The sequence below is a fragment of the Plutella xylostella genome, chromosome 12, assembly GCF_932276165.1.
Source record: "Plutella xylostella chromosome 12, ilPluXylo3.1, whole genome shotgun sequence".
NCBI lineage: Eukaryota > Metazoa > Arthropoda > Insecta > Lepidoptera > Plutellidae > Plutella > Plutella xylostella.
In genome coordinates, this window is record NC_063992.1 from 10534588 (window position 1) to 10560750 (window position 26163).

A 26163-nucleotide genomic window follows, 5' to 3' on the forward strand; every position below is an offset into this window, starting at 1 on the left:
GGGCAATCCCGCGTGCGTGATCAAATCCACATACTATTAAGAACCGCCTTACGCAACTACGCTCCTAATGTCTTCTCTTGTCGCGTCTTGGCGGGCACACCCGGTCCCGGGCGAGGTACAACACGACGGCCAGAACAGCCAGCAGCAGCGCGGCGACCGCGCAGCCCACAGCCACGGCCTTCAGCCGCCCGTACTCCGGCACGTGGATAGAGGCCACCCCGGAGCCTCCGGAGACGCACTCCACGCGCAGCCAGTAGCGCTCGCCGTCCTCTACCTCTGGAACTGAAGGGAGGAGGGTTTGGTTTGTCAATCAACAATCGATCACTGGGAAACAGTGATACATATACAGGGTGTTGCAAAAAGGGTGACTAAGCCGAAAGGGGTGACTCATGGGGTCATTCTGAAGAACTTTTGTGCTACAAGTTTTAAAATTTCACGAAAAAATATCATTTTCTATAGAAACAATTCCCTTTTCCTAAGGAGCGCCACGACTTTAGGCTTTTAGCTTTCCTGATTCCACCACATGTAAAATCGTCAATCGTCAGTCTCACGGGCTAGCTAGGGTCAATGATGGACAAGCTATTTATTTCAGCCAACCTTTATGACGAATAGGAGAAGAATAATAATTGAACTTGAGGGCATCAGCTCTGCTGGTAAAGCTAAACACGTTCCATTATATAATTTCCTCACACTGTTCAAAAAAGGACTAATACCAAAACTTACTCAGCATGTAATTCTCCACCGTAGACTTGGTAGCCACCAATCTCCTGTCAGCGCCAGCATAGCACCTGATAGTGCACCTGGACTCGTCCATGGGGTCTCGGTCCCAGCGCACGAGCGCGCCCTCGTCGATCAATCGCACGGAGACCTCCAGCTCGTCCTGGGCTCCTGGTGCCTGCGTCACGGGCACCGCGTGGAACGCTTCTTCTGCGCCCACGATCTCTGTGTCTGTAAGGGTTGTGTGTGTTTTGGTAACTATGTTATTGGGTCACGGTTGTCTAAAAGAAGTTTATACTTACATATTTTTTATAAGTGATCAGTATGCCTATATGTATGACTTTGTACCTACCTTTGAAACTTATGGACCTACTTATTTGAAATTGGGTAACAAGTTTGTTTTGTTTCAATGTAATCATAAAAACACATTACAATTGACAATGACCCACAAAACCAGTTTACTGGTTTGTCTGTGGATTCAGACTTCACTCTTAATAAACTAATTATATACGTTAGATTGTGACACAGCATTCAACGTTTTTCACGATATCTTAATCAACGCATTTAATGCTTACTGTCCAGAGATCAGAGTCCGAACTGGAAATACACGAAATGATCGTGGCTGGATCACTCCAGGTATAAAAAAGTCATGCGACACGAAAAGAAAATTGTTCATTGAATTGAAAACAACTAAAAACTCAGACTTAATTAAACGATACAACCTATTCTGTTCAATTCTTAATAGGGTTATATCTTATTCTAAAAGGACATTCAATGAAAATAAAATTATGAAATCTGATGATAAGGTAAAAGCTACCTGGAACTTAATAAATCAGCACGTCAAAGGCACTAAACAGATAGAAGTAAATAGCTACATAGGACTAACAGATGGAAATAAAAAGCTTTTATCTGATACCGGTGCTCCTGACCTGTTCAATAATTTCTTTAACAATAACGCAGGTGAAGCAAAAATTGGTTCAGGTACAGACGATAGCGATCAAATAAATCGACCTACACACAGTTCTAACACGATGTTTTCTAGACCGACGACATTGGAAGAATTACATAAAACGATACATTCATTAAAAAATAAGAAATCTTGTGGCTATGACAACATTCCAACCAGCGTAATCAAGTTCATATCTGAAGCAATTTCTGGTCCCTTGATGTTCTTGATAAACTTGTCACTATCTCAAGGAAAATTCCCAGCTCGTCTTAAAAAAGCACACATTAAACCTATACATAAAAAAGATGACAAATTAGACGTTAACAACTACCGACCAATATCATTGCTGGTGACGCTTTCAAAAATTTTTGAAAAGATCATGATAAGCAGGTTACGGTCCTTTTTAGTGTCGAATAACGTACTTGCGAGGGAACAATTCGGTTTCCAGAAGGGCGTATCCACAAATGATGCGATCTTCGACATGGCCGACTTTGTCGCAGAAGCTCTGGACCATCGACAGATCATCTCTACAGTTCTGCTAGATCTCTCAAAGGCCTTTGATCATGTTGACCATGAAACTCTTCTAGATATTTTGGATAGGTATGGGATTCGGGGCACTGTAAATGATTGGTTTAGGTCATACCTTCAAGACAGAGAGCAAAGCGTACTTTTGCCTGTCATAAATCAAAAACATACAATGGTCAACATGGAGTCGGAAGTATTGGTTGTCAGAAGAGGCGTGCCTCAGGGAAGCATACTGGGACCGTTACTTTTCCTATTGTATGTAAACCACCTTCCCAATATTATCAATGAAAAAATTATTATGTTCGCTGATGATGTTTCAGTCTTTTTCAAATTTGATAAAGACACCGTAATCAATAGGGCAACTGTCACTTCAGAGTCAATTCAAAATATAATAACCTGGTTTAAACAATTAAATTTAAGTACAAATGTAAATAAAACTAAAATGCTCCACTTCAGGAACTATAACACACCCAAAAATGACCTTGTGATAAATTATAGTGACTCAATTATTGAAAGTGTTCCTCACACAAAATTTCTAGGCATCTATGTAGATGAATACTTAAACTGGAAGAAACACATCGAAATGCTTGAAAGTCGATTAAGCAGCTTTTGTTACGCACTAAGATCACTGTCCTACATCTCCACAAGCAAAGCTTGCCTCGAGAGTTACTTTGCTTTTTTCCAATCCAGGATTTTGTATGGGCTGGCAGTATGGGGTGGTAGTGTACACATTGGAACTATTTTTCTTCTACAAAAACGTTGTATACGTATCCTGGATGGTTTAAAATCAAATAGGGAGTCTTGTAGGGAATCATTTAAGAAATTAAATATCCACACCATCACATCTCTATACGTAATCGAGCTGTGTAAATTGGTGAAGCGATACCCATCAAAGTTCCCCCCAAGACCCCAGGGCCCGAGCAACCGACTTAACGAGAGGCTTAAATTTGATTTGGAGGTGCCTCAGACCAGGACCTCTACATACTCTCGAACGGTCAAAATAGCGGCAATAAAAACTTTTAATAGCCTACCAGAGGATATCAAATCATTGACGGGAACAAAATTTTTTTGGAAATTAAAAACCTACCTGCTTCAACATTGCCCATATAGCCTCAATGAATTTTATGAGTTGAATAAAATTAATGGTTAAAAATTATAAACGTAATGCGAATTCAATATACTTAATGATTTATAATGATTGATTTTAATTATTTTTTATTTATTTTTTATTATATCTCTAAGAATTGAAATTATTTTTATTAATAATCGATAACATATCTTGCTATTAAAACAGTAATTGTAAGAATGATATGTAATTAAATCATAGGCAATGTTAATTTATAATGTTAATTGTGGTTATTTAAATTGTTATTTCTATTCTCATGCAATGTAATGTAATGTTAAATTATAATGTTAATGCAAGGCAATGGTAATTTATAATGTTAATTGTGGTTACTTAAATTGTTATTTATATTCTCATGCATACTGTGTTATTTTGTGCTACACCCAAAGCGGTAAAATTACATTGATACTTTTATTCTTGTACCTAAGACTAACAATATACATGTAATTTAAGGCAATAAAGAACTGAACTGAACTGAACTTATATTCTATTTTTAAGAAACTTAGTGCTTAACAATAAAATTAACTTGTTTAAACATCAGACAATAGGTATCTATATTTTACTTAACAAATGTTTTTTTAACAATCTTGAGAATCTTGCCTTATTTGTTTCATCCCTTATTTCAGTAGGTAGATCATTTAATAATTTAGGTAATTGTTTTGTTAAGGTCCGACCTCCATAGAAGTTATTAACCCTAGGTATTTCATATTTACCCTGAGTAACCATCCTAGTACCTATACCATGCTGGTGCTGTGTTATATGCTCCGTACTGCCATGGTTGTTCATTGCTAATAAATATTTATGCTTAAGGCTGACTGGTAATACTTTAAGAATTTTGAATAATTGACTATAATCATTTTGGCATTTTCTCTGTGTTTTTTTGTCAACTAGAAGTTTAAGAAATCTTATTTGAAGAGCTTCTATTTTATCAATATAAGTTTTAAATGATAAACCATAGCAGTCAAGGGCATAGCTTACTATAGAATCCACTAAAGCAAGGTAAATACATTTTAGAACATCTTTAGGTATTTTAAAACTTAGTTGATAAAACTAAAACGAGGCACGGTCTTATTTTTCTTCAGGCGTCTTCATAACGTGACTGAAGCAAGTGTACTCACAATCAATCAAAAAGTTCCAGTGACATAATAATATGGAGCTTTTTCATTACCTAAGTGGAATTTTGAATAACACCTATGAGAAAGCAGTAATACCAACCTAAAGTCCTAACAAACAGTGACTTGCTGAACATCCCATCTCCCAGGTGGTCCTGCGAGAGCACCCGGAGCTCGTACTCCGTGCCGGGCCGCAGGTTCACCAGCGTGGCCTCCGTGACGTCACGAGACAGGATCTTCATTGTGCGCCACTCGTGCACGGCGCGCTCGCGGTACCATATGTTATAGTCTATCTCGAGACCTTTGTGGCCTGTGAAACGGTGGGTTAAGTTTTGGTTGAGGTTGTAGCTGACTGGGGATGTTGGGAAGACTTGGCCAATGTTTGAAAAGAAGTTGGTATAAGTTCAGTAGCTACTGCAGAAAACTCAACAAGGTTCGGAAATGCCTAACTATGTCAAGTGCATGACCGGCGTTGATGATGATCAGGGGCGTATTTACCCTAGGGCTAAAAGGGCTACAGCCCGGGGCGGCAGGCGGCGAAGGGCGGCCGGCAGGCCGCCCTTTGGCTTTAGGTTGGAGGATTAAAAAAGCATATAATTTTTTTTAGGACGTATGCCTAGAAAGGCCCTGAGCCATCTTTCCACGTGTTGATTTAATGTCTAAAGAAATATGATTTAAAGTATGAAAGCCGGTCTTTGTTCTTTTCTGAACCGGTGGAATAGTCTTTTTTTTTCCGCCTCGGTATATTTTTGAAGGACATCTAAAGAAAAAAAAGTTTTGCCTCACTCAGTCGCCCTGCACTAGTATATTTCTAAATGTTCTAAAATGTACTCGTCTATCCACAAAAATCTTTTTTTTGTTCGGAAGATATCATTATCTACTCAAATCTATCACCACAATGTTCTTATACTTATATGTTATGTTCTTATCTTATATGTAGGTCGGTAGGTATTCTACACTTCTTCTTCTTTCGTGTCAGTGAACATGCGATTTTTTAAATTTGTCCAGACCAAAAAGAAGCAACTTGGATAGCATTCTGGTTGGCCTGGAGTAAATCTTCTCGAGTGCAGGTGGAAGGGAACAGGGGACAGGAGAGTAATGCTCCATAGTCAGGGGGCGGTACCACAGTCGCATAGGTTGGTACCAACAGTGTAGCCCCACTTGCAAAAATTGTCCTTGCTCTAACCTAGCTCTGCTGATGCTCTGATTTAGAGTCTTCAAAATGTGCCAGGGGAGACTGTAACCGGGAGCAAGTTGTTCCTCAAGAGGTAGGAGAGGATCCTGGGGCTGTTTTTCCTCCCAGGCCTTAGCCTTGCGTTTTGTGGCTTTTCATCCGTTAAGGAAGGTGCGGTAGTATGTGAGTTAAGTGGATGTCTGCATTCTTGTTTGGCTTTCTCAACAGAACATGCCACTTTTCGCCGTATGCTAGGGGGTGATATCCCAGCCAGAGAGTAGACTTTGTAGAGCGGTGTCGGTTTGATGCATCCCGTTACTATACGAACTGTGTCGTTAAGAGCAAAATCTACTTCTCTAGCATGCGCGGATCTTGCCCATCGACAATTCTACATCATCATCATCTCAGCCAATAATCATCCACTGCTGGACATAGGCCTCTCCTAAGGAGGGCCACAACACTCGCTCCTCATCCAACCACTACCGGCTACCCGCCTAAGGTCATCAGTCCAGCGGGCAGGAGGGCGTCCCACGCTGCATTTGCCTGTTTGTGGTCTCCACTCGGGAACTCATCTACCCCAACGGTTATCGGTTCTTCGGCAGATATGACCAGCCCACTGCCACTTCAGCTTGCATATTTTGACAGCTATGTCGGTAACCTTAGTCCTCTGACGGCGGATAACCTCATTTCTGATACGATCCATCAGAGAAACTCCAAGCATAGCTCTCTCCATCCAGTCCTACCGTCAGTGTCTACGTCTCTGCACCATACGTCATCACTGGCAGGACGCACTGGTTGAAGACTTTTGTCTTCAGGCTCTGAGGAATGGGAATCTTGCCCATATGGGGCAGGCAAATTAAGCAGCTGAGAAGCAGAGTGCTAGGCTTTCTTATTGGTGTTTTGGCAGTGAATTTTGTGGTTTTGTACGTGAGGGATCTATCCGGGGTCACTCCGAGGTATTTTGGTTACTTTGGCCTTTGTTCTTTTCTGAACCGGTGAATAGTCTATTTTTTCCGCCTCGGTATTTTTTTGAAAGAAAACTAAAGAAAAAAAATTGCCTCACTCAGTCGCCCTGCACAAGTTTATTTCTAAACATTCTAAAATGTACTCGTCTATCCAGAAAAATCTTTTTTGTTGTTCGGAAGATATCATTATCTATGCAAAGCTATCACCACAATGTTCTTATACATAGTATGTAGGTCGGTAGGTACTCTACACTACACTGACTGACTGCTCTTTTTGTTTTCTTTCATTCCTTGATGGGGCGGAAAACTACAGGAGCCCAGGGCGCGCAATCTTTAAATACGCCCCTGATGATGATACAAGTAAATTGATATCTAAAATTGATATCAAATATTGATATCTAAAGATCATGATAAGACCGCCTTTTGTACCCTAATTAAATTGCAATTTGTTATATAATTATGATTCTTTGTTGGTGTGCAAATAAAGCGTATTCTATCTATCTATCTATATCGAACCACTATCTAACTCTCTGGTATTAGCAAAGTGATATTGATGAATCTCACCAGGCACCCAAGTCAGATGAATCGAGTCCACGGACGGCAAAGCGCTCAGATTATACGGAGCTCTCGGAGGCACGTTCTCTATCAACAACTCCGCCTCGGCCCGCAGGGTGCTGGCCTCGTTCCGGAGCTCGCACACGTAGATGCCGCGGTCTTCTACCACCACGTCCGAGATGGTGAGGTTGCCGCCGTCCAGGTAGTAGCGGCCCGGAGCCAGCTCGGAACCGTCTTTCTGAAAATTGGAGACGGAGTTTATTTAGTGGTGCACATTATGGGGGTTTCGTTCAAGGGTTTGTAAGCTTATTTTTAGCACAATGTTTTTGATCAACGGTAACGTCAATCGGTTCTGAGAGTTGTTGTGCAAGTTTAGGATCTCTCAAGAACAAGTATAGGTGTTCGTATAGGCTGGACACCTTTCTTACTAAATCAAGGCATACATATACGTCACACACACACATACGCTTCTATTTCCATCTCTCAACCACCAACTCACCCTAACCCACTCAATGGCGGGCGCCTTCTCATCAGTGTAGGCGGCGGCACACGGCAGCGTGATGCTGGCTCCGAGCCTGGTGAGGTACAGCGGCAGAGGGCGGATGGCGAGCGTGGGGGGCCGCTGGACTCGCACCTTCACCAGGGGAGACGGGCCTTCGGAGCCCAGCGAGTTGTAGGGAGTGCACGAGTAGGAGCCTTCGTGGGATTCGTCTACCTGCGGTGTGATAAGTGATAAAGTAAGTAGGTACCTATTATAAACATTGACGGTTACCTACAATATCTATTTTTTTTAAATGCATGGTCAAATCATAGTATGTTAATAAGCCTAGCAAACACTTAATAGCCACTTTATACAAGATCTAATGATAATCCAGCCAAGGCCAGCCCAAACCAACTTGTCACGGGCCACCTAACCAATTTTTTACCTACTCTCCGCGCCTCTTGCGCGCCTCTGAACTCCATGCGATGTCCTAATAGTCGCCACAAACTAAGCTAAGATAATGACCTCGTTAAACAGCAGACTGCCGTTCCGACTGTAGAAGACTCCCTGCACATTGTAGGGGTCGAAGAGGAAGCCATCCTTCTCCCAGCGCAGGTTGGTGAGCGGCGGGTTGGCGCTGAAGTGGCAGTCCAGGCTCGCCGGGCGCCCGTGCAGGAGGTACCGCTCTTTCGGTGCGTACACCACTTTGGCTTTATCTGGAAAAAAGGGATGTTAGGGAATTAAAACTTGTACTTGAACATTGTGTGTGTTGGTGTCCTTCGAAGTTTGTTTGTCCGTTTGTCCCCTAGGGTTCCAGACCTATTAGCTGTGGTATTTTGGGCCCCTCATCTTGTCAAAAGACATTCAAAATAACGCAATGTAACCTGAGAACAAAGGCTAGGCGAATCTATTTTACGAAAATTGGCCAATTATTGAATCTTCGATGAAAAAATGACCAACAAAGATTGGCGATCATTAAATCATTCATAGATGTTCGTTGTTGTTGGTAATTTAGATGGTCAGTCTGCAGCGACTGGTCGACGGGCCCCCTTGACTATGAACAATTTGGAAAATTGAACCGCGTTATCCTTTTTGTAATACCTAAACTATGAGCGAGGCACATCATATGATTAAATAATATTTTACATTCTTTGCAACCTATTAAATACTAAAGGGAGGTAACGGATCTTAACACTGTTAAACATGATGTTGCTCTAAGGGGCCGTCCATTAATCACGTGAGGCTCAAAGGGGGGGGGGGAGGGGGTACTGAAAACCTCACGAAACATCACGAGGGGGGAGGGGGGGTTCTCGTTAGACATCACGTGTATTAATTTTTTGTCAAAAATTTGGTATTTCTGAACCGATATTTTGGACGGTGCAAAAATTTTATTGCCTTTACATAGACTTCCAAAAAAATACACGTGATCCAGGGGGGGGAGGGCGGGGTTGGTCCCAAACCTCACCAAATATCACCAGGGGGGAGGGGGGGGTCAAAAAATGAGAAAAACGACCTCACGTGATTAATGGACGGCCCCTAAGTATATTTCCGACAGATATAGAATCTTAACTTACATTGCACGTCCAGAAACGCGCTAGCGCTCTGCACCTGTCCGTCTGTATCCTGGACATGACACTCGTACTCCCCGGGGTCCGTGCTCTCCGCCTTCCTGATGACCAGACTCCCGTTCTCCACCAGCTCAGCTCGCGTCGCCAGCTCCGGAATCGCCCCGATAGGCGTCCCATCCTTGTACCACTGCACTATGGTCTCTAAATTCTTCGGCATACACTCGAACTCAGCTCGTTCCCCCTCCAAGACAGTTGAGTTCATTGGAGGTGTGACTATAAGATTGCTTCCTGGAATGTTGTTGGAGTTGTTTTGTTTAGATTATGCGGCACGAGTATGCAATTGTTTGGGGGATTTATTTTAGGATCGCTTTGTTTTCTGGGTCCTGCTGGTCAGGTAAATACTTTGTGGTAATAAGGTAACTAGGTAGATCAGATTATAGATGATAATTATACATGTACCTACTGAAATCATAACACAGAAGATGCCGTCTGATGTCTTACAAAGTACCTACTAGCGCACCCAACCACTGATCTAAACTTCAGTAAACATCTTTAGGCAGATCTATACCCCAATTAAAACCCAGACAATCCGAAACTCACCATCAACATCCAAATAATAAAACGTGCCGTTATTCCTCGCCGGCGGGGTCCTATTCGGGAACGTAACTCGGCAGCGGTACAGGCCGGCGTCGGTCTCCCTGACGGCTGAGACGTTGATGGAGCCCCTGCCTAGGCCCAGGCGCCCGTCGCCCAGCCGGGTCACGCGGCCCCCCCAGCGGTCCGCCAGCCGCGGCGCGCTGTCGCTGCTGTACCACGAGAATATTGTCTCACCCTGGAAATAAATGAATCTATTATAAATGTATCACATGACCGTGGAACTTGATGATGATGAACATGATGGAGCATGGAGGAGGCCTATACCCTGCACTGAGGTGACATAGGGTGTTGATGATAATGATTATTTTAAATGACTAGGTGTTACAAAAGTGGTATGGATTCTTAGTAAGCAAAAAGGGGATGACTTAGGGGGTCATTCTGAACCAATTTTGTACCAATTTTGCACCACAGTGTATAATTTTATTTGTGTTCAAAAGTGTAAATAATGCTTATACAATACAGAAGTGGGCGAAAAGTGGTATGGCTCTGAAAGCGCTCCCAAAAATCTCCGTAGATTTGCCAGAGATGTTTTGAGTAAACTTTTGCCCCCGTCAATCTTGGTACATAATTATACTCAGAACACTCGGAAGCTGACAAATTAATAGTTGTAGTACAGTTGGCTCCACTGAAACCTGATCCCCTCTCAGTAGCAATGTCTTTCTAATTTATTTATTTTGTAAATTGTAGATGGTAGTGGGTAGGAATATGCATGGACATCATCTTAAGAGCTTTTAGAGTTAGCTGGACTACGACATATTTGAAGGATTGATGGAATTACGAAAAAAAATTAAAAGAGTCGTACCAGATAGATAGTATTTGCCAGTCGTTGACACCCTAAGTAGATTATTTTATCAAAGAATTAGTTACTACCAGTCAAGGAAGCTCCTTTCATCAAACATTGTGCACCATAGGCAAGCATTATACCGCACTATAACCCTGCACTCCTGTTAACGGCAATCCAGCAAAGAGGACAATTTCCTCCAAATATTCGTTCCTCAGCCGGGAAGTCCCCGTGGATCCAGCTGAGGACATTGGCTTCCTCTTTCGACACCGTAATTCGTAAATGAGTCCGTGTTAATTTGTCACTCGCCCCATTTGTGAGCGTATCTAGCTTATTGAATTAGGTGTGACTGAGTGACTGAGGGTACTGAAGGCCACGGGAGATTGTTATAGTAGTTAAGTATAAGTACTTAACTATATTTAACTACTATAGATTAGGTATTTAATCATCTTATTATTTTGTCTTCGTGGATAGGTTTTGCCTACCTTGAATCTACTTTGGAGTTCACGATAACTACTTAAGACTTAAACCATGTTTAAATGTATTTAAAAGTAAATCAACTTTTTGTATCTAGTAAGATGATACCAGACCATAGGGCCCATTTAAACCGAGTATTACTTAGCGGGGAAAAACTTTATATACTTACGTAGATCTACGTAAACGTAGATATATCTGCATCCTTACAGCATAAAAGGACTCTTAACCTTGTCAATAATATTACTTAGTGATTTGGATGAAAAACCCACGAGATCCAGAAAAGGTTAACCCTACTGTACCCAACCCCATCATCTGCAGAGAGTGTGTCAGAGTTCACCGCGCGACTCGCGACCGGTTAATTATTCCGTCCATGCTTCCTGTCCGGGCTATCTCATGCTAATTATAGTAACTTCACCCTTATATCGAAGACTCTAAGGTGTAAGGTCTCGGCCTAGAATAGCTGTAGATGAGACTTTTTGACGAGTGTACCAAGTTACTGTCTCTCAGTGGAATATTAATTAATTGGAGAGATTCTTTGACTAAACTACTTTTAGGTGTATGATATCTAGAGGAAGTTACTTATAAGTACCTACTGCTGAGCTGACTGCAATACTGTTTTTGAAAGAACTGAAATAGATAAGTACTAGAACATAGGTACTTAACTATAACACTATCAAGTTTTTTATTTATAAACGCTTTATTGTACACAAACAAACAATATACAAAACAGATTACAAATTTAAAACATATAGGACGTATACAAAGGCGGGCTTATTGCCAAAAAGCAATTTCTTCCAGCCAACCTACGACTGGGTGAAAGAGAAATAGAAAATTAAATCTTTTAACTAATTAAATTTGAAGTAGGTACAATTAACAAAAATAATAAAACCTAACTATTATTAAAGCAAACATGAGACAAAACTACAAATATAAATATAAATAATATCATAATAAATTATAAATATAAAATAGAACTGCATACATATATACTTTAAATTATAAATAATATATATTATAAAATATATATATATATACATATATTATTTTATCTGCCAACCTAACGATTCAAAATAGTGATTCTTCACATTTTTTTTAAAAGTTGCCAGCGATGGTGACTGTCGCACGCTCTCTGGCAAGGAGTTCCACAGGCACGCTGCCTTCATAGCGAATGAATCGCTATATGAGGCGGAATTATGAACAGGAATGCTCAACAATTTGTTTTCTACCGACCTCAATGCTCTACCCTGAGAATGAGAACACAAAAATGAGAACTTGCACTTCAGGTATTGGGGAGATGACGGGTTATTTAAAACACTGTACAATATGTTGAGAATATGAGTATTCCGGCGAAGGCGAATTGGAAGCCACTGTAATTGAGCTCGATACTCAGAAATGTGATCATATTTGCGCAATCCGAAAATGAATCGAATGCACAAGTTCTGGAGACGTTCGAGTTTGCTGAGTAGCTCTTCAGTGAGGTCAAGATAGCTTACATCACAAGTTATTTTAAATATCCACAGGGTTTAGCCTGTAGGGTAATGAGAAGTGTCTACAAAGATCCAAAATTCATGCGACTAGGATTGGGATTAAATGAGACTGTTTCAGGCCACTAGGTTAGGTTACTTAGGTTGTATAATGTATAGTACCTAGGTTCCAACTTGTGCACTAACTAATTCCCTGTAAGCAATCACGGCCCCTTGCGTGTTGCAGCCGATAAGTGCTCTAAGAAATATAGCGCAGACATTGCCCACGCAGCGGCGGTATCATTCTAATAATGACACCACATCTAGATTAACGAATCTGGCAATGAGTAGGTGCATCTATTTGTTTGCTTAGGTTTGACCTACCTAATTAAAGACGGGAACAACTACTTATACGTTGTGTGCATTGCTGCGTGGTAAATTGGTTTCGTTGCACACCTCATCAGTTGACAGTCAATGTAATACACAATTCATAAACTTATGCGCCACTGAGCTCTGTATGGTACCTAGTTACATCAGCCAAGTGAATGACACATGGTATGTCAGCCAAATGGTTAAAGACCTCTTGAATCTATTAACCTGGAACTATGTGTCCGTACGTCCGTACAAAACAAAGTTCTTAACCCTAGACTGAACTAAATGACTGCATTCCTGCCACTTCAATCTGCGCGCGTCATTTTAAACTAATGCAGGTGGACTGTGAGTACTGTGACTGTCGTTCTGTGGATGTCATGGTCGCTGGGCGTGATATTCACGAGAAGAGAAGGCAGTCAGTGGTATTCCATCTGAAACTTTTCCTACAGGCCCAAGGCACGCCTTCAGTAAAGTTATGGCGTGAGGGCTTAGACAAAGTAATAACCAAAGTGGCCACAATAGGGAATATGCAAGTGGTTCAAATAAAGGTCAAATATTATTTATAATAAACTTTGTTGTTTCATAACTACGACTCCATCATTATTTTTGATTATAATTTATTTTTGAGCAAGTAAATAAAGTTGAAAAGTACAAAAAAACTTCGGTAAATTCTAACTTCCTAGAAACGTCACCCATTTTCTTAGGGCGGATGTGACGTCATAATTCTTTATATATCAATCTCAGAATAATAACTTCTTTGCGTTTGCGTATAGTTAAATAAATGTCAAGTGTAAACAAAGAAATGTTAATGTCACCGAGTATTTGTGATGCTCGTTGTGATCAGATACGATGGATCACATAAAAATTCTTCCAATACGAGTAGATCCTAGCCTCCTATAACCTCTCCACTTCTTGTTTGATATGCTTGTTTGTTTGCAAAGTTTAGGACTTTTTATATTTTTTGTTGGTAGTGTATGGGCTGCCACTAGTTGTTCTATTGTAATGAGGCGTAAACAGCCATTCGCTAGTCAACGAGCCACTCAAATATGCTCCATATTGCAACACAATAAAATTAAATTTGTATTGTAAGTATTATGACATGAACATGACACAAGTTGCTCTTTCTACTTTTAGGTTATAATGGCAGTCGTTAGTATATTTCAAAAGTTGTTATTTTTTTCTAAATTAAGTTATGGAAGAATTCTCGTAATCAGAAGAACTGGACACATTAAATTTATTACGCAGTATGAACGAGTAAACTGTGGTCAGCTGCGGAAAAGGACAGCAAAGACTATTGAAAAGTCGAGAGCCGTGTGCCCAAATATTAGGGAATATGCATATATTTTTATACTCTTATTCGATAGTTTAGATAAGGGGGTTTAGACCTTTGAGATATGCACAATGGTTCCATTCAAGAGAGCCAGGTGCAGGTTCTTACACCCCCACAGATAATAGAATAGAATGACCCACTAACCCTAGTCTCTCTTACTGAGAACCAAAGTTACAGTAAGTACTTACATACAATACAAATATTACTTTATATTCATATTGCCATAATAGCGTAATATTGTGTACAAAGGTCCTCTGGTTTGCGCGCTCCCATTTCAAAAGAGCTACTAGCAGCTATTTACGAGCTCCCATTACAAAACAGCCACTGGTCACACTTTATTACCATTACAAAACAGCCACTGATCACACTTTATACACTTCCTTTTTCGTTTGTTACCATGACAACATTGGTTTGTTGAAAATACAAAAGTACTCTGTGATTACTTGATTAGGTAAAAAATCTATGCCGACTGACGGGACTCATTATTCTGAGCCGTGAAATTAAACGATTATGACGTCACGACAGCCCGCCATCCTGACGGGAATTTCAAAGTGGTCGTGATGGTTGTAATTTTTTAACTTTCTTTAAAATACCTTAAATTACTTATTTTGGCGTTGAATTTTTTTTTACTATAATAAAGTGATGTAAAACTATCCAATAAAAGTATAAAAAAAAATTACGCATATTCCCTATTAAAGGACATGAAGATGATTATTAACGATGATACTTACATAATAAGTAGGCACTTATACATTTTGTATACACTGAGTAGACCAAAAATGCTGCTCCGAGGAGCGCTACAACACATAGCCATCAGTCTTCCTAATCTAAAAACCCTATTTGAGGAATTATAAAAATTTATAACAACGGATGAAAATGTTATGTTTTTATTTTTAGGCGTTGTAATATATTTCTAGTAAATGAAATAACACCGCTATAATCTATAGTTATTAAAATCTATTGTGTAATTACGGTATTATAAGTACTTATTTAATAAAATGAAAAAATGTGGCGGTTAGTATGAATTAATTTCTGTTTTGTTACCATTCTTGGGGCTTAAATAATTTATTAAACTTTAGGTATTCTTTAAATTTAACGTATTGAAGGAAAGCCACAGTCTTCTTAAATGACATTATCAAGGGAAAAAAGTCGTATATTCTTTAGAAATCAGTTAAAAATTCAATAATGTCTCAGTTTTGTTACCACAGTCAACAAATCAAGAATTATTTTTAATGCCTGAGGCGTAATTTAAACAACAACACATTAATAACTTTTACATAGGTTGGGGAATAAATAATATTAAATAATTAGAACCAAATAAGGTAACGGTTCCATATATCGCGGTATTCAAAATGGCGTCCTTATTTCGAGTTATATTTATTTTCATGATTATTACTCATTTTAATAGGTTTGGATACTCTAAAATTACATTTAATCGTTCATTATCTTTAACTGAAACTACTTGATGTAGTAAATATGTTTAAAATTGCCTAAAATTACTAAAAACTCATGTAATGTGCCGTGAGGGCGACGCCGCCATGTTTTTCATACAAACGCGACCCGGCTTACGTAAGGCCAGCCATATTTAATAATTGTGTTTTTTAATATTTATACGACGTTCAACTTTGTAAATAGTTTATATTTAGTTTATTATATTCTTATACTTACATTAAATTTAAATTTTAACTCTTTTTAAACTAATTTAACCCCTTTAAACTCAAAAACAAAATACCTCGGTATAAGGGCCTGATTTTTATACGTTGTTCCTAACTCCGAGTTACCCTCGGTATAAGGAAAAATACTATGTCATGATTTTTAGCTTATAACTTTACAAATAATAACATTTGAAGTATATGCTTGATTACATAATAATAATGATGAACGTGACAAGCTTATAACCTAATTCGGCGGTACAAAATATCCTCTAGGAATCTTAATATAACACGATAATTGTTGACCCAAAAATCATGGTTACATAGAAAACCTTAACTTAGTATGTATATTTGAAATGATAAAAAACAGTGTTATTTCATCGCTATTAACGTAAGTGATACATAATTTTACCAATATTTTATGTATGATTTGAGTAACAAATCTATGTTGTTTCTAAATCGATAATTTGATAACTCGGAATATGGATTATTAAAATACTTGCTGAACCCCTAACATGGAGTATGACATTTTACATAGGTAGGTACCTCGGAAATCGGAATATGACTACATCACACCTTCGCAGTGTCATCCGATGCCGTCATCAAACCATAAAATCAAGATGAATTAGCGACTTTCTTCCTATATATAAAAGGGGTGTGGATAGATATGCCTGACTTTACGAAACTACTACTAGATACTACCTACTTATTACTCTTTATAAAAGAAGAAAGAAAGAAATTTGTAGACGTAATACTTTATTTGGGTGAATAAAATAACACACACGACCGTGGAGTTTTTATAACACCTATATACACAATTGCCTAATTTCATTTCTGTATTTTATTTCCATTATCCTTCTACTTCGAGGTCTGATGGCCGTTGTAATATTGTTATCCCAAAATTCCCAGATAAATGAATGTCCTGTATACTGCATTTCATGTTTGGTTTAGGGGTCTGGTTGATTTTTTCATTTTCTTGTTGTTGTCACTGAAAAATAAAGTAAGTAGGTAAATTGTATGGATAGTTGACAGAATTAAGCTTATCCTTATAAGTTGGTACCCATTTTCACAAAACTTAGTGAGTTTAGAAACGAAAACGCTAGAACAAAAACCTAGGTTAGTAACTAAACTGATGCCAAATTACTGATAAAAACATAAAAATATTTCCATTTTACGTAATTTCCTAAAATAATTCGCACACAAGCTTACCTTATCGATTTTCCAATTGCATATTGCAAATACAAACATAATAATTTAATAAAAGATGTTTGTTTTCTAATGTAAAGACTTAACAAAAATACTTTCAAAGAATAGCGGCAAACTTTTCGGCGGAAAATTGAACATGGCGCCGGCGCGCCTCCAGTCCAGCGCGCATGCGCCATAGAGATGTACCTTGTGCAATGTTCCTTGCTTCCGAGACTTCCGACCTATGCTTGAATGAAAAAATAATCGATGCTGGATCGATTCCTAGGTAGATACTTTTATTATAATCATATTCGTTTATGGTAAATACATTAGGTACTCATCGGAAATTAGTACTGATAAGGTATTTGGCTTTTGTAAGTATTCGATACTTTTCCTCATCCCTTACACATCTACTTTTATTACGTATCATCAACTTTTAAACATTTAAGTAAGAACATAAAATATCGTGGAAAAATTTTAGACCTTACTTAGATAAAAACTATAGTAAAAAATGTTTAAATCATTCGAGTTCAATAATCGATTATATTCGATTACTGTCACTATTTCATCAATTTACCCCATCTCTACTCTATTTTTTTTTAATCGCTTGGAAAAGTCCATAGAACATCATAGAAGCATTATGAATATTTTTTCTAGCCAATGTTACCAGTTGCAATAATGAATTATGAAAATGTTACATAAATAATAGAAATTATCACGAAAACCAATATAAATGGAGAGTATTTAATTCTTTTCATTATTTTCAACTACTATTTAGAATAATTAAATTTATTTGGAGTACTTTAGGGTTAAAAAAGTATATCGATATTTTAGATTGTAATTTCCTTATGTTCATGGCCACACTCATGGAGCCACTGACAGGACTAACTCGGAATATGGAACAGGCTACCTCGGTATATGGAAGAAACCATAATCCTACCTCGGTATAAGGGCAAATCGACATGTGTAATAAATTATATTTTTTTAAGTTTAATTAATGTGTTATCAATGAATCTGTGTTAAGAAATATAAAATTTAACGTATATTCTTACAGAAGACAATATTTCACATCAATATTGATGGTTACAAATGCTTATTTTTCTTACTTACTTTCAAATGTTGTTATTTACCTCGGAATATGGACCCGTTACCTTAAATTATAAAAGTAAAGAGTTTTAAACAAAATAGTACAAAATCTTCGAACAAAATGCAGGGACAGCTACAAAACGGACGGTAACAAAATTGTTGGGCTTGGTTTACATGGCACCAGCACAAAATTTGAACATGATGAATCTAAAACATGGGCCCAATTTTACATGAAATTCACTTCAAACATCTTCATAATAGGTTTAACTCTAAATTGGGTTATATGGCTCGATAAAACACATTTATAACAAAAAAAAACAATAAATAAACAGTCATAGCAATCCGACTTCCGTTATTAAAGTCGCCATGTAAACCTGTCGATTTTGTTACTTTTTCATTCCATCTATATGTTACCGTACCCTCAGTAACAAAACCGAAGTAACAAAACACGCCCACCTAACCTTTGAAAAAATATATTAGCCGTTCAGTTACTAGCAGTGATAAACCAAATACCACAATTTGTTTAGCATTAACCATGCCTTTTAATACTAATTTATCGAAAGAAATGTGTTAATAAATAATTTATTACGGTAGTAACAAACCTGACGACAAATTTGGTCACAGTTCGACCGGTAATAAAGACAGTCTCACTGAGCAAACCACGGAGGCCTTTTTCAATTTTTTAAGCCGGCAATCTCTATAATATCTTAGTATTGCCATATTTTAAAACCGAAAAATAAGCATTTGGTAAATTTGCTTTTGGAAAAAGTGCGGTAACAAAACCGACATTTCCGGATGTATCAAAATCAGGGCCGCAATTGTTTTCGATTTAAAAATATCAAAGGGCTATTATTCGCACTTTTAATGATGTCAAACGATAATTATTTAGTAGATCTTCCGTAAAAACCACTCCAAAAGTTCGGCTACTTAGTAAAATTTTGAATAAATTGAGCTTAAAGTTGCATTTTATGCTGGGGACAGGGCAAAATCGTGGGTCACGACTTGTTAAAATATTTTTGTAAAATTCAGTTTAAGCAGGATTTAATTACATTTTAGTTATAAATATAGTCAATAAGTTATATCTTCAGTTAAAAGGCATTTTTTTCCAATATAAGGAAAGAAATCCCTGCAAATAAATAAAGAAGTTGAGGGACATGCCAAAATGGCCGTTGTTATAAATTTTTATAATTCCTCATTTACTCAACTCAACCGACCTCTATTCATCGATGCATCTATAAGACACAATTGCGATGACAATTACCAATCGCATACCAATGTGGCGAGTGTCCTGAATAGTCAGGCTGCAAGGAGCCGCCTGATTGCCTGGTGCAGCGTGCGAAGAGTGCACTGGAGTGGAGTGGGCCTCAAGTGAGGCAAGTGGAAGATGACACTCCCACGCGAATCGCGCGCCCTACTGATCCATTTGCTTGACCACCACTCGTCAGGGCTAGCAATCTCAGGGTCTAGATCTTTGTGAGAGCCTGGATTCTCTGTTAGGTTAAAAGTATATATAGTAGATAGATATACTTATTCATTAATTTTGTGGTTGTAGCTAACTCTAGTGCGATTTTTTGTGAATATGTATTATCGAAAGATATTGCGAAAGAGTTCCTTTATGTTTGTTATACGCTCACGGGAAGACGGTGAGGTTAGTTTATCTACCTCTAACCTCATATATTTTTCACTGAAACTGAAATTCCTCTCCAAATTTGAGTTTGATAGTCATAATTCTTAGGTATCATATCGTATTGAATCAAGATATACATTACTCCACTCGATCAGTTTTTCTGTAGAGATAACTTCTTTTCCCTTTCACGGGGTGCGGTGCGTTGTTGATTAATACCTACCTGAGTTCCTATAAGGTAAGTACCTGTCCTGTTCCTATACACTATCTCAGAGATCGAAGTCTCGATTACAAGTTGCTGGATGAACTTGGGCTTCACAATAATCCAGATAGCGACGGTGTGAAGTAAAGTGACCGCATTCAAATGGTTTATATTACGAAGAGCATTCTGCATAAGAGGCGTTGATTTCAAAGATTAGACGTGTGACTTAAGCCGTTTTGTATTATTTTGCAAGTACTTATATGTATACCTATTTCATTAAAAAATCGTAAGTATGTAACTTAACTAAGGTACCTACTTAAGGTATAGTTGGTATCTATCTACTTTACTTAGGTACATCTATTGTATAGGTATTTTATAGGGATCCTATACAGCCCTAAGACTTTTAGGTATTAAAGTTTGTAAATCTTATTGTAGGTAAGTACGAAAGTATGATAGATTTTTACATAAAACTATGAAAGTTTACAAGTGGCGCCTCTCGCGGAATCTCTGATGAATTTAAACTAGAGTTTGTAAACTTTATCATTAGTGTAAACTATTTATCATATCGGGTGCCAGCAAATTTATCTAGATGCGTATATACTAAATACCCCGGTACTCTATCGAAAATATATCTTTGGGTGAAGATTTCTCAACTCAGTCGTCACTCATCTCTGGTGGGGAAAGAAGCTCGTCACAGAAAGGTCTGTACTTAGGAACCCTCGATGGAAGGTCATTAAGTCGGTAATTGAACAACAAAGTGTGGCCGGGCCTGTGTCCCGCTGTCCTTTATAAATAATGGCCCGGTATCCGCCCGTGCGTCGATTGTTCGATCGGTTTTGTTACATGTGGCTGCATGTACTTACTGTACCATTGATATCATGATGCTACGGGACTTAACGGGACTGGTATAATTTATTCATGGGTTTTAATATTCTGGTACTTTCGGCAATTACACACCCTAACAACTCTTAATTCTTAATATGTGATAATTATTTTTTAATTGTCCATATGTTTTTTAAATGAGGTAAACTTAAATACTTAAGTACCCACTTACTTACCTAGGTACCTAGTTACTAGGTAATTCTAAGTAAGTACTATTTAGGTCCCTCTATCATGTGCATAGGGATTCCCGAAAGGGAGGGCTTAGTGTTCTTTAAGGTGATCTAAGTAGTGCATGCCCTCAATTTTCAGAAGTTACCCTCACAATGATAATTACACTCACGTGCATAAAGTTCCACCATTAACACTCAATATTATGTCTTTTTACCTGACTGCCGAAGGAGGAGGGTAAAAAGTAGGTATTTTTATTAAGTAGGTACCATAGAAAGTTAAACCATCATGCATGTGGTCATAAAAATTAAAACACCATGGTGCTGGGCTGAGCTTCATCCTCGGGTTGGTGCAATTATGTTTAAAAGCGATAATAATATGTCTCTATATGGTCTTTTTATACTTAAGTACCTACCTGGGTGAATTTCCCGCGGCCAAAATTTGCGTGGCATCAATGAAATCGGTACTAAAAAACAAAGTTCTAATTTTCTAATATTTTTTTCCGGTTATGTGGAATAGTAATCTATATGAAGCACTAAATATTTTATCAATAGGATTAATGGATACTTTACAAAAAAATATTAAACCTCCAAATCTTTCATTGCCGTGTTTGTCCTCAGGTCATCTCGTTTTGTATTATTCTTCATTGATGAAAAAATATTGAGTGTTTAGATTTAAACTTAGTTTTATTTGATACATTAATAGTTAAAGTATTGTTACGAAATACATTTATTCAAATAAATAAAGAATATAACGAACGGTAAGTGAAAATTCATGTGTCCCAGAACTACATTTCATCGCCGTGACCTAAACATGATCAAGGATATTGTTTTATCTATGAACTTGGGTCCCCCCCTCGGTGCGCTAATCGTTTTTTACAAGTGTTGCCTAACTACTCGACGTGGAAAGAGGTACACAGGTGTCCACGTTTTCGCGCTATAGTGAAAATTATATTTGTTTTTGGTCACTGGACATTTTTTCTTTCATCGCCGTGGATAGATATAACTTCTATAAAATTAAGTTTGTCTTCTTGAGTAAGCATTCAAAAGAAAGCATTTTGAAAATATTCATCTTATAAAGTGTTTGTTTCTTCGAATAGTAAATTCATTTTTTGTTATTTATATTTAATGGCTTGATTTTCATCGCCATGCTTTCATTTCCGTGGTTTCCGTGGCCAAAATTTGCTATGGCAATGAAAAAAAAGTCACGGCAATGAAAAAAATTTCATCGCCATGTCTTGTAAAATAATATGTATTCATTGCCGTGGCCTGGTTATTCATTTCCGTGGCCAGGTTATTCATTTCCGTGGCCAGGTTATTCATTTCCGTGACATGTTTTCATCGCCATGGTATGTACGATTAGGCAAATAAAAATATATTTACCATCTTTTGTAATACAGTTAATAATACCGATCACTGAAATTACCTACAGGACTTGTCAAATTACCTTTTTTTGCAGTTCGATAAAACGGGCGCGTATCGCGATGTATAAAAACTAAATGTATAATTTATCATTAATAACAATCACAAAATAAGTATTATTATCGTCACAGGACTAAGGTTACCGACATAGCTGTCAAAATGTGCAAGCTTAGGCAGGTAGCCGTTAGTAGCTGGATTAGGAAGGCTGAGGACCGAGTGTTGTGGCGCTCCTTGGGAGAGACATATGTCCAGCAGTGGATGATTATAGGGTGATGATGATAAAATACATTTCATATTATTATATCAATTAAAATATACTTTCATTTAGCATAGAGCTCATAAAATATTCTATCATATCACGTAATCTGTGTAAAATCCATCAACATCCACAACACCATCAAAACCCCTAGCACCAAAACCTTAAGATAGGTGCGATAACAAGGAAAGCGAGGAGGAGCGGTTAAGTGCACATGCTGCGCCCCACTTCGCTGTTGACGAACATGTGCACCTAACTGCACCTATCTTTAGGTTTTCGTGCTTTTGGTGGTTTGTTCGGTGATTTGTAATTCAGCACAGATCATGTCACATCATAATATATTTTAAAATTAACAGTTCGTATACTGTATAATATTATCATAATCATCATCATCATCATCATCTCAGCCATATGACGTCCACTGCTGAACATAGGCCTCCCCCAATGATTTCCACCTTGTCCGATCGGAGGCGGCCCGCATCCAGTGCTTCCCCGCGGCCGGTACGTGGTCTCCACTTGAGGACTCTTCTGCTCCACTGACCATCCTTAAAGCAATGTGTCCGGCCCACTGCCATTTCTGCCATTTGACTCGATAGGCCATGTCGGTTACTTTGGTTCTTCTACGGATCTCTTCATTTCTGATTCGATCACGTAGAGATACTCCGAGCATAGCCCTTTCCATAGCTCGCTGGGTGACTCCGAGCCTATTTAAGAGGCCTAAAGACCACGTCTCGGCACCGTAGGTCATCACTGGCAACATGTATAATATTATACTTTATGAAAATATAGATGTTATACTAGGTAAGGTTAATTATATGTTGTGAACGATATTAATGTGAAATTAAACATTTCGTTTTTATAAGTTGCAATACGAACCTCATAATACTACTTAAAGAATTCCATACTACATTCTTTATTATTTTATACATACTGTCGTTCTTTCTTTCGTTTCAATATCTATCCAAATATTTCTACCATACATAATCTGTCTAAGTTTGCGTTTCCCTCACAGTTTTTTTTTTATTGCAGTGGATTGATTCTTTCATATCCATAGCACAGTTCTTTCATTGCCGTGGACGTTAGTTTCATTGCCGTGGATGTTTTTTTCATTGCCGTGGACGCTTATTTCATTTCCGTGAACGCATGTGTCATCGCCGTGGCACGAAATTTTTGATCATCTGTATCTCGTTAAGTTTTTAACTTATCTGATAGCCATTAAGTAAGAACACTAACATTAACAAAAACTTTAATAAAAGCGCTTTTTCAATATAAAAAACCTAAAGATAAAAAAGTCCACGGAAATGAAGATTTTTTAGGACTTGTTGAAATCCACCCACCTATTACTTTTCACACACACACACACACACACACACACACACACACACACACGCACACACACACACACACACACACACACACACACACACACACACACTCACGCCTTGTACTAATGTACTCCCTTGCGGGGTAGGCAGAGGTGCATTGCTGCACCCACTTTTCGCCAGAGTGTTATTACTATTACTTTTCATGGGTGAGTATTAGATAACTAATTAGTTAATCTATGTTTTTCTATAAATACCTATAGCTCATTAAGTACAAACTACAAACTGCTTATATTGGTACCTAGGTAAGTACATTAAATCATTGTGTGGGTACATAGGTATGCTTGAGGAAATGTTTGTCTACCAGAGATGTCTGAAAGTTATCTGCAAGTGTGCAAGTATAGATACTAGAGAAATATAGGTGGGTACTACTCACAGAACCTCCACAAAACAAAACACCCAAAAACTCACATCCTTATCCCACTGCAGATGGTACGGGATCTCGTTTCCGAACGGAAAGTCCAGATGACAGTTGAGCACCGCGAACCCTCCCACGCTCGCCTCCAGACGTTCCACGTCCAGAGGCAGCAAGGAGGCTCCCACCACCACTGCCACGACACTGGACACCACACATCGCACCCACATAGTAATCCAGAAAAAAAAATTTTTTTTATACGTCGCGCGGTGGTATGGAGCTGTCGACTGGACTCTTGCGCAATCGAGCGGGATCTGAGTAATAGAGTTAACCTCAGGATTGTAAGCGTAATGTCTCGCCTCGCGTAGGCTTATTATCATTAGGATTAGTTGGATGAGGAGGTTTGGAAGATTTTGTAGGAATGAGTGAGGGTGTGACGTAGCTAGGTCACTTAAACCAGAATAATACCTACCACTTATAAGTAAGGATTACAGGAGCCTCGCTATGTAGATAGTTTGAGTCTCTGACGTTGCATAGTAAAATTTCCATAAGTATCCGCGTAGGTAATCGGTTCAATTGATATGAAAGTATAATATCACACTGATATGATGTAATAAGTTACTAAATAATACACCCAGTCAGCAAAAGAAGGAACGCAGGTTAGTTTTAGCTGGCGCCTCCTGTAATTATGTTGACACTTTTTGTCTTGAATCATAATCATAAAAATATTGCTTATTAGATGCAAAGTTTTATGCAAGACTCCCGCGCAGCTAATGTCTCATACTCAGGATCACACTAACGCCGAACCGGAAAAGCCCAATCAAATTGTTAAGCACTTCAAAAGTTCTGCATATTCTTTGCCTTCTTAAGTCAGTGGGTACCTACCCACGGGTACTGTATCACTTAGGTACTATCGACGACCGAAAGAGGGTTGTAATAAGTTTGAAGTTCACATCTAGTCTATCTGCATACCGATGTAGTTACCTCTATATATTTTATATACCTAAATGTTTCTACATTTATCGAGGTCTTCATGTGGTTGATCTTTGATTGAATACGGATAGGGTACCTATTCTATCTATGTATGTAGGCGGTATACCACACCTATTTATGTGGGAGTGGAACAGAACGCAAGGTGAAGTATCCATGACGACGAATAACAGAGGAGCATAGAGTGAAAGCAGAGTGTGAAAAGACGTAAAGACGTAAAGACGATTAAGTTTGGTATAAATTAAACGACGTGATACATCATTAAAATACTACTTTTTATTTATCCCCACAAATTTGTCAGCCGAGTGTGGAGGGCGCTCAATTCGACTTATCAACGCAGCATCGCCACCACGCCGTTTGAGCTATTAATAGGAGCGAGGATGAAAAACAAAGATGATTTAGAGTTATGTAATTTAATTTCAGAAGAGACCAGAGCATGTTTTTTGCAGGAGAGAGATGATTTACGGTTAGCTGCTAAAGAGTCTATATTGAAGATTCAGGAGGAGAACGTGAGGAATTACAACAAAGGTAGGAAGGAGAGTCACAAGTACAAGGAGGGAGACTTGGTGGCAATTAAGAGGACTCAATTTGGTGTGTGTCTTAAATTGAAACCTAAGTACCTAGGTCCCTACGTAGTGAAGAAGGTGAAGCGGAATGACAGGTATGATGTAGAGAAATTAGATCCCAGCAGCGAAGGTCCAGGTCGTACTTCTA

At 38.5% G+C, this 26163-nt stretch overlaps 1 protein-coding gene across 1 annotated transcript; it reads right to left on the reverse strand.

Annotated features, from left to right (window-relative positions):
- Window positions 1–51: 51 nt before the first annotated feature.
- LOC105389019 (protein borderless) lies at window positions 52–24689 on the reverse strand. Its single transcript, XM_048624724.1, has 9 exons — window positions 24516–24689; window positions 9767–9998; window positions 9173–9454; window positions 8124–8314; window positions 7617–7832; window positions 7127–7355; window positions 4527–4733; window positions 724–948; window positions 52–282 (listed from the first exon to the last, which is right to left on the reverse strand). The coding sequence occupies exons 1-9, from the start codon at window positions 24687–24689 to the stop codon at window positions 65–67; spliced, it is 1974 nt and encodes a 657-aa protein (XP_048480681.1). The 3' UTR covers window positions 52–64.
- Between the last annotated feature and the right edge of the window lie 1474 nt (window positions 24690–26163).